This window comes from Plasmodium knowlesi, assembly GCF_000006355.2.
Source record: "Plasmodium knowlesi strain H genome assembly, chromosome: 11".
Lineage (NCBI taxonomy): Eukaryota > Apicomplexa > Aconoidasida > Haemosporida > Plasmodiidae > Plasmodium > Plasmodium knowlesi.
The window spans coordinates 1,511,969-1,521,941 of NC_011912.2; the positions used below are offsets into that span (position 1 = coordinate 1,511,969).

General features: G+C 39.5%; 3 protein-coding genes across 3 annotated transcripts; 1 reads left to right on the plus strand and 2 right to left on the minus strand.

Annotated features, from left to right (window-relative positions):
• Positions 1-214: 214 nt before the first annotated feature.
• Positions 215-616, plus strand: PKNH_1132600 (histone H2A, putative; the record flags this gene model as incomplete). The annotated part of the gene is made up of 1 exon (XM_002261462.1): positions 215-616. One exon carries the CDS (start codon positions 215-217, stop codon positions 614-616), a length of 402 nt encoding a protein of 133 aa, XP_002261498.1.
• Positions 617-3,253: 2,637 nt separating this feature from the next.
• On the minus strand, positions 3,254-3,992 carry PKNH_1132700 (conserved Plasmodium protein, unknown function; the record flags this gene model as incomplete). The annotated part of the gene is made up of 3 exons (XM_002261463.1): positions 3,254-3,382; positions 3,537-3,716; positions 3,882-3,992. The coding sequence occupies 3 exons, from the start codon at positions 3,990-3,992 to the stop codon at positions 3,254-3,256; spliced, it is 420 nt and encodes a 139-aa protein (XP_002261499.1).
• Positions 3,993-5,444: 1,452 nt separating this feature from the next.
• PKNH_1132800 (conserved protein, unknown function) lies at positions 5,445-7,230 on the minus strand (the record flags this gene model as incomplete). Its single annotated transcript, XM_002261464.1, has 3 exons — positions 5,445-5,521; positions 5,820-6,993; positions 7,126-7,230. 3 exons carry the CDS (start codon positions 7,228-7,230, stop codon positions 5,445-5,447), a joined length of 1,356 nt encoding a protein of 451 aa, XP_002261500.1.
• Between the last annotated feature and the right edge of the window lie 2,743 nt (positions 7,231-9,973).

Here is a 9,973-nt window from a genome sequence, read left to right on the forward strand (position 1 = left end):
GTATACATTTATACGTTTTTATATCCACATATTTATATTTTCCAATTGATAAACGCATTTATCCATTTTAAACAACAAAAAAAAATAAGAAATCACATTTTATGTGAAAAAGCTAAGTTTCACACGTGAAATTCACGAAAAAAGAAGGCGTAAGCGTATAACCGCTACTCATTTATATTTATTATTTTTTTTTTTTTTTTTACACTCGTAAAAAATGTCAGCAAAAGGAAAAACTGGTCGCAAGAAGGCTGTTAAGGGAACCTCTAACTCTGCTAAGGCAGGACTTCAATTCCCAGTAGGAAGAATTGGAAGATACTTAAAAAAAGGAAAATATGCGAAGAGAGTAGGAGCTGGAGCACCTGTCTATCTGGCTGCCGTGCTAGAATACTTGTGTGCAGAAATTTTGGAGTTGGCTGGAAATGCAGCGAGAGACAATAAGAAGTCCAGAATTACCCCAAGACACATACAACTAGCTGTGAGAAATGATGAAGAATTGAACAAATTCTTGGCAGGCGTTACTTTTGCATCCGGAGGAGTTTTGCCAAACATCCACAATGTGTTATTACCAAAGAAATCTCAACTTAAATCAGGTGCCACTGCCAATCAGGACTATTAGAGAAGCGACTTCTTTTTCTTTTCTTTTTTTCTTTTTTTTTTTTTTTTTTCGTAGCTCATACACGTTGTGCATGTAAGTGTGTAAATGCTTATAAGCGAACGTGTGGTGTATGTACAAGGACCGTGCGGTATGAAGAAGAATGACCAGACCAGGTTATATTTCCTTGCTGATATATTTTAGGGTATGTCGTTTTCCGTGTGTGGTAATATGGGTGTGTACTTCCTACGTGGGTGCACACTCTCTGTTAAGTGTGTTTTACTGAGAATGATGGTCCTTGCTTCCGTTCACATTTGCAAGTAACTATATTCTTATTAGTATATGCACTTGCAAATATGTGAATGGTTTGTTTTTTTCCTTCATTCCTTATGTTCACATGTAGCAGATGCGGGCGGCACCCCGCGCGCAGCTCACCGCACGCGCCGACGCCATTTATGAGAAGCCATTCACACCACCCACTATATTGCTTCTGTGCCTAATGTGGGTATGGTGCTGGTGGACACATAAGAAAAATATTAAAAAAAAAAAATATATATATATATAAATGAGTACATAGTTATATTTGCTACACAGCGGACTCCCGAGCCTGTTTGTGTAATGCCTATATATGCATGTATACATATATGTGAAAAAAAAAAAAAAAAAAAAAAAAAGTGTTCACTCTTTTTTTTTTTTTTTTAGTTTTTTTTTTTTTTCTTCCCTTACTCATTCGCTTTATTATTAACTGACGTTGTGTGTGGCAACTCGTGCTCCATCTGTGTCTCTCACTGTGGTTTATTCCCCGTCTTATGTAGCTACTATACCCTCTTTTGGAAATCAAAAGGGTGAGTGTAAGCTATGTTGGAAGGAGCGAAGTGAACTAGTGAGGGAAGAGAGGTAGTTGCACCTGTCACCACGGCTACTATATTCTATTACACTACATCACATCACATCACATTACATTATTTTTATTTTATTATTTTTTTTTTTTTTCCCAAACTGTAAACTATACATTTATAAGGTTTCACTAGAAGCCATTAAACAGAAAAGCGATTCCGCTAGGCGATATGGCTCTTTGTGGTAGGGTTCACCCATTATTGATTTGTTGGTTGTAGCAAAAATGTTCTAACATGGCAGAATTACATTAATTGCGTATTTTTTTTTTTCCGTTGTCTAACTCTGTGGGAATTTACTGGTAGAATTGGTTAAACAGATCCATGTGACTCTACTCCACATACGATGGGTTGGAGTCATTGTGGACCGAAGTGCACCTGACATGTTCTCACGCTCCCCTTAATAGATGTGGGAGCATATGTTCTTGAAACCTGGTTGTTGTTTCTCTAACCACGTGATGAACAAAGGTTATTCGGATGGTTGGGATGGTAGCTCCCGCCGTGGTGAGATGGATGTTTGAAGATTACAGCTAGGGCCTTCTTCCCCCTCAGGGCGGTCATGCCGCAGTTGGGCTACCTGAACAGGTTAATCAACAACTACATGAGGAGCTACTCACCGCTGGTGGAGAACTCTCTCCATGCGACTTGCGCAGGAATGAGAAGTTTTGCCCACCCCTACACCTACTTTTTTTCTTTCCAGTGATTCCATTGCTAGTATAGTCATCCTCAGTTGGCATGTATGCGCATTTCTTCCTGCATACCATTTCTCGTGTTTTTTTTTTTTTTTTTTTTCCTTTTTGCATAAGATAGATTAGCTTCGAACAATCTGTATTCACATTTTTTACGTTTCGCCTTTTTTACCCTTTCCACATGGACGGGGGATAGCATGGGACCCACCTCCCTCCGCTGCGATGTTTTACGATAACAGTGAAGAAGCCACTATCCGGAGGGACGACGCAAAATATAATTACTCCCTTGGTGACTTACTCATTAATCACTATGCACATTTAGGGAGAGTTCATTTTTATAATTTTTTTTTACGATGCCTTTTTCTGGTTTGTAAAGTTGCCGTAGGCGTATACCTGTCGTCTCATGACCTCCCTCACACAGGTACTTCGACTTGTGTCTCAACTGGAAAATGCACATGACTAAAATGGCGAAGCTAGAAACACCGTTGTGTGTGCGATGGGTATGCGCATACATTTTTTTTCTTCTTCTTCTTCTTCCTTTTTTTTTTTTTTTTTTTTTTTTTGCAAACCCTGTTGGGTGAATTTTTGCAATGTGAAGCATTTCATCCTTTTACGAATGAGTAAAAATGACATTCGGTGAGGGAGCATAGACTGAAAGAAGTGCGTGCAGTTGAATGTAAAAATGTCTCCGTTCTGTTGTAACTGGAGAAATGTGTACGAAACTGTTGGAACAGCAAATGGTCAGTTGGATGTATATCCAGTATGATATTCACATGGAGGTCTTTTTTTTTTTTTTTTTTTTTTTTTTTTTTTACAAATGGAACAGCTATGTGGAATTCCCCATTCGCCCGTTCATATAAAGACGTATAGCCCATTTTTATAGTTAACCTATTTTTTTTAAACATTTACTGGGAAGAGACAAAAAAAAAGAAAAAAAAAAACACACACACACAAAAAAAAAGAAAGAACAAAAGAAGGTGGTACATTCTGAGGGAGAGGGATGTACAGAGTTGCGCAGAGGTTATGTGTTCATCGTGAAGGTAGACACCTGAACACATGTGTGTGGTTCCTTCTGCCCATTAAGAAAAAAATCCAATGTTCGTCGAAATCATGTCGTTTATGTTTTTCCAAAGGGTGTCTCTCTTCTCTACTAGCCTGATAAAGAGCTTCGTTTTGTTTTCATATATAAGTTGCGTTTCGAGGGCGGCCTGCATAGTGCGTGAGTTGTATATGAAGGTGTGTATATTCTTTTTTTGTGGCTTGCAATAGTGGGGGTAACTCCGTATGCAGATGCTTTTCCCCCCCTCTCGTACGTAAGCTGCGCGCACAGGGTGTCAGTCGAACGAGAGACCCGGGCGTTACCTTGGCAAAGTGTGGATTGGAAAACACCACGAGGTAGTTGTTCTCCTGCATGAAGGACGGAATTTTCTCGACCTTTATGACTGGCCCAATCCACTGCATGAAGTTTTTGCAGTCGTTCATGGTTGTGTGTTGTGGGAAGTTGCACACAACGATGGTGGAGTCTTCGTCGAAGTTCTTCGGCTGCGGGGGTGATAGTGATTGGCATTGTGATTATCATTGTGATTGTCATTGTGATTGGCATTGTGATTGGCATTGTGATTGGCATTGTGATTGGCATTGTGATTGGCATTGTGATTGGCATTGTGATTGGCTCCGTTGTACTTCTTACGGGCGTCTGCAACTCACCGCGTATACATTGGCCAACTTCCGCTCCGATAAGTTGGATGCGTTCTTCGACTGAGTGACCTTCCGCTTCTGCAGCTCAACGGTTCGCAGCTTGCGGTAAGACGGATCCATCGTTCCAGGGCTGGAGTGGGTGATCAAAGGGAGGGATGCAAAAGAGGGAGCCAAAATGGAGGAGAACTTTCCCGTGTAAACAACCCCTTAACACTTTTTTTTTTTTTTTTTTTTTTTTTTTTTTTGGGCTATCCCGATTTTCAATTCCTTTAACTTTCTTTTTTTTCCAAAAATTCACGCATTCGCGCTGATCGCTATTTGTACGATTTGGTACTTTTTCGCGAGGAAAATAGGGGCTACTTGTTGCGTGTGCAGTTGAGCAAATGGAGAAGAAAAAAAAAAAAAAAAAAAAAAAAAAAACTTACACTTAGGGATTGTCTGGGGCGAAGTTATATAATTACGTAGGTGTATACAAATGGCAACTTTATGAATTGTCTTAATAATTTTGTAACAAATGCCCCTCTATTTCATAATGGGAAAAATTGCATTCCATGCAGACCGTTATACAGGTATATCGTGTTGACTCTGTTGTAATGGGGCCCCCCTCCCGTCCATAATCCTACAAAACGGAATGTCTTTTTCTCCTCCTACGGGTATACCTCCTCGAATGTTAAATCCTTTTTGTGGAAGGCTATTTGGGCCGACACACAAGAGGAGTCTTTTGTTTTTTTTTTTTTTCCTTCCTTTTTTTTTGGCTATAAATATTTTTAATATGCATCCGAATTGAATAAAGGCTGATTTGTTAATTATGAGAGTGAATCATATGTTTTTTTTTTTTTTTTTTTTCTTTTCTTTTTACAACCTTACGTTCTTACGCAGGGCACATATACAGGATAAAAAAAAAAAAAAAAAAAGAAGAAGCGCTGGAGATAGGGGGAGTGTTTAACTTTTTCCTGGAAACCCCCCTTGGCAAAATGGAGATTTAAAAAAAAAAAAAAAAAAAAAAAAAAGCAGGTGAATGGGGTATGCAGAGGGCGGGCAAGTGTTGAATGTTTGCGATGGCATCTGACTGCAATTTGATTGTTCATTTGTTTGTAATTTGGTTGTCACATTTCCACTAACCTGCAGCCGCGCGGTCGGCCCCTCCCGACAACCCCTAGGAATAACTATAAAAATGGGGACAAAACATATTTAAGAAAAAAAAAAAAAAATTAAAAAAAACAAAAAAAAGGCACGCAGGGGGTGGCGTACCAATTGACGCACATAGACACATACAGACACAGACACAAGCATAAACGAAGGCACATAATAGAAGATTAAACTGGGTATACGGCGAAGGGGCACAGAAGTAAAATGCAGGCACACACATAGACATACACATAGACATACACATATTCATACACATATCCATACACTTATCCATACACTTATCCATACACAGTGATATACACAGAAATAGAGTGAGCGAGACAAGAAGATACATATCACAGAAATGCACATGGGGATTCGGGAACGCGCGCGGCTGCAGGCCAATTCCCTAGTCGTTCACTTTTCTTCTTTCCAGCTGATGCCTCAGGCCTTAGCCTTGTTGGGTTTCGGGGCTCTCTGTTGTTCGTTCGGTTTGAAGGCTGTCAATTTGTCTTCGATTTCTAAAAAAGGGAGGTAGGAAAAATTCACATTCGGTGATAAAAAATAGTAATGTAACATTGTTTGTTGATAGCAGAGGGGGGGAGGTGAATCTGCTTAATCGTTTGGGATGCTACTCTCCCTCTGTATGTATGTATGTATGTATGTATGTATGTATGTATGTATGTATGTATGTATGTATGTATGTATGTACATATGTATGTATGTATATATGCATGTACGCATGTGTGTGTGCCTATCCACGTTTCTGCTTTTTCTCCCCGATAGGCACACGCAGTTGTAGGGGACGAATTTGCTTACCCTTAATTTTGCCCGTCAGGTCCGCTCTCCTGTTCTCCACATTCTTGACGCTCTCCTCCCGCTTGCTCTCATAAAACTCCCTCTTCTCTACCAACTTGGAAATACAAGAATCGACCTCATCAAAACTAACGGGAGGATTTATGCCCGCTGTGACAAAGTAGCAGAGAATATTCATATCCAATTTGAAAATTTTCTGCTTATCCTTTTTTCCTTTGCTTTTCTTTCCTTCATTTTTTCCTTTTTCAGGTGCATCATCCACTTGCTCTTTTTTGTTTTCCGTGTCGTTCACATCTCCATTGACTTTCTTCGCAGAGGAGTTGTTCTGTTGTTTCTTTGCTTCTTCCAATTTGGTCTCTTCTTGTATTTTTTTTAAGTACACAAGCATATTCTCTATTAAAGCTAGCTCTTCTCTGTAAGGTAATAGGTCTATATCTTCAAGTTCCTTCTCCAAAGATTCTTTTTCGATCTCAAGGTTTTTTCTTTCCCTGTCCTCCTTCAACTTTTGTTGTTTGGCTTGCAGTAAATTCATTTTGTAACTTCTATACTGTTGTCTCTTCTCCTCCATCTCCACAGTTAAGTTCCTTCTCTCGATAAAATAAGTATTCATTTTTTTGGAGTAACTATCTCTTAAGTTATTTAGTTCATTCAGTTTGTTGTTTTTTTCTTGGTAGCTATTTTGCAAATCTTTAAGTTTATTTCTTTCATTTTTTTTCTCATTCCTAAGTTTGTTAATTTGTTCTCGGATAGAATCCATGCGACTTTTAAGAGGCACAATTGTTTCATCATCATACTTGCTAGCTTCATTTTCCATTTTACTGTAGGAGGAGAGTAGTGGCTTATTTTTATTTAATGCTTGTATCTGGTTGATGAGCAATTTTTCCTCCTTAATGGAGATGGTTGATGTCATTAGCTTATTTTCTATTTCTTTTATTTTTTTCTCTATGTCTTCTTCGTTATGGAAACCTATTTGTTTCTTCATATTTTGTGCATTCACTCTCAGTTCCTTCTTATGCTTTTGCTTCTTGTCCATTTCATCCAATATTTTTCTCCTTTCATTTTCGAGCTTGTCTATTTCCTCCTGCACTCCATCAATTCTGGTTACAATATCCTTCTTCTTCTTGTTGAACTCCTCCTTTCCCTTGTTCGCAACTTTTATTTCCTTCTGCAAGTTTTCCTGTGTGGGGGGTGGGGTGGGAAAGCGTATGTTGCGTTAGCAAAAATGTAATAATCAGCATGATGGAAAATATGTGGCGCGCATATTGGCGATTGTGTGGTCATCGCGCTAAAGACCTAGATGAGAACTTACAATTTTCTTCTTCACTTGGTCAATCGATTCGGAAATGCTCCCGAGCTTCTCATTGTATGCGTCGAAGTCGGGCTTCTCCACAGTAATCTTCTCGGCTTCCGTCATTTTGGCGTTTTAAAAGTACAAGGTGAAAAGCACACCGACAGGTATCAGGGGGGGGGATATTCTCACAAATGTGAATAAAAAAAAAAAAGAAAAAAAAGAGCGATACAGACAGTACAACACAGTGGCGTGAAAAACCTTCCTAATCTGAGCCAAGCAAACAATGCGCGATCTTCCAATTAAAGATATGCTAATTTTGCGCAACGCATCGATAAAAACGTTTCTTCAATAAGAAGTGAGTGGAAGAAGAATTCGGAGCGTCAACGCTTGGGGGGGGGTATCTTCTGCGGGATGGCTGATACGTTACACGCGGGCATGTAAGTTGCTAAGGCATGTGCTCATATAGAAATATGTTCATACGTATGCTCAGGTATGAGGATGTACTCCTGTACATGGAAGGTCGAGCGTAGTGTTTGGATGCGTCAGGCTAATGCACAGTAGGAGGTGATTCCTTTGAAGCGACCGACTGCTGGTGGGATGGTCAAAAAACAAACTGAGGCTAATGCGTAGGTGCGCGCGTTTTCTCTAGGTCGGTCATATAAAACAGTACAAGCTCCAATTGCTTTTGTTTTTCTTAGTTCCTATGCAACTTTAGCATTAAAAAAAAAAAAAAAGAAAAGAGGCCAAAGATACACTAGGCATTTGCAACTACTCGAAAGTATATACGAAGGCGAGCATGTGGTTCATGAGGGGGATATATACCTGCGGGCGTATATGGGGGGGGGGAGGATTACGCGTGAGCAGCCCATTGGCGATAAAGCAAAAAGTAACGTATGCCCGTGGGCAGAAATGTACACTTGTTCGCCTGTATAAAATTATTTACTCTTGTACTTACATTCCTCGCAGCATCTGTACAGTTTTCTCCTTTCGCATAATGTCATGGGAAAAAGTGGGAGGGAGGGGTGGAAAACATTCAGGCTAGTCGCACAGGTGGAGGCGTGGAAAATTTCAAAAAGATAAAAATAAAAAAAAATAAATATAGCAACGTGAAAGAAATGAAAGAAGGAGAAGAAGAGGGAAGGAAAAAAAAAAAAAATAAATATAAAATAAATAAAATAAGGAAAAATAAAATTAGAGAGGAGTCGGGGGTGGCCAAACGAGCGATAAAATTTATATAAATGCTTGTACTGCGCTATGCTGCAGTATCCTACCATGTATTTACCCCACGCGGCAATTTGAAACGTAGGAAAAGCTAAATTTGCACAAAAAGAAAAAGAGGAAAAAACAAAAAAAAAAAAAAAAAAAAAAGAAGAAGAAGAAAAAAAAAAAAGCACCTCATATGTACATTATATTTGCGTCGTTTTTACCTGTACACGTGCAGGTGAAAATATACGCCGGGCAAGTACATATATAAGAAAATGGTTCCTTTGCATAGCACCCTTCACGTGAGCCTACATGTATAAAGGCGCGTATTTGAGTGGCCTACGCATTTACACGAGTGCTGCGCTTATGTGATGTGCCCATGTGATGTGCCCATGTGATGTGCATATGTGATGTGCATATGTACTCTACCTACCCACTGCGCACGTCGGTATGGAGGATGTAGCAGTATTTTTGTTGAAAAAATTCTTTCATGTAGGGTGAATGCGAGCAGACGAGTTGTGCATAAAGGCATTCGCCACGGAAATGTGCGCCTGTTGGTGTACAGAGAAAAAATATATGTACAGGCTTGTGCAAAGTGGGGGGGGTATACCTACATTGCATGCACGTTTCGATGTATGTACACAGCTCGACAGCCATGTGGCACATGAGATCTGCAACGAACCCTTTCCAACATCACCACAAATACGATATATTAGGATGCAAAGTACACTTCATTCTGGAGCTAGCCCCTACATGTACATATACCTTTAGTGAATGTTGGCTTCGGTCATAGGTGAATTAAAACAAATTACCCTCCACACGCCCCTCGTGGGGGAGTGTAAAAAATTGACGTAACCAATTGGCAATCGCAAAGGAGCCAAAAGAGTCTTTTTTTTTTTTTTTTTTTTTTTTTCACCTGTCGCGTTACTTCCCCTTTGTTCGACTGTTATTTTATTTTATTTTTTTTTTTTCCTATTGGCGATGCGATATAGCAAGAAGGTGTTAATAATTATTTTGGAGGGATGAGGAAATCGAAAAATGTATCATTTTCTGTATTGCGCATTCCGGCATGCTACATATTTGTGAAAGCGTAATCCGTTCGTTCTTGCGTGTTCGCTTTGTTCACTCTGATATCACTGTTGACGGGTCCACGTTTTGACGACTGAATGAATGGCAAATAGACCTTATGGTTGGACCAACCTTGGGCGGAAACAAACTTCCCAATTGCGTGACTACCAAACGGGGGGATGGAGAAGATAAAAAAAAAAAAGCACCAACATATAGTCCCAGTAAGGGCTAACGTACACACAAATAGACACAAAAGGGGGGGGGAAAGGAAGTAGTTATGCAAGGTCCCTATATCCTCTCAGAAATGTTAGCTCTTGCGTTGTGTTTCTTTTTTTTTTTTTTTTTTTTTAAATTTTGTCTGCATGATTAATCTTTACTGAGAGGAAAATCAAAACAAGGGAGTGTAATCCACCGAACCGGTGGTGCATCTCATAGAACATTTCCGTACTGCTCGCAAAGAGAGACCATATTACTTGATTGGGTGATATTCCATTCTATCTGCAATGATTGGCTATTTAGACATTCCATTGTCTTTACACACGGTGCATAAATAGGGGATAAGTGGAACACCTCTTCTTTTGCACTTGGGTACGTA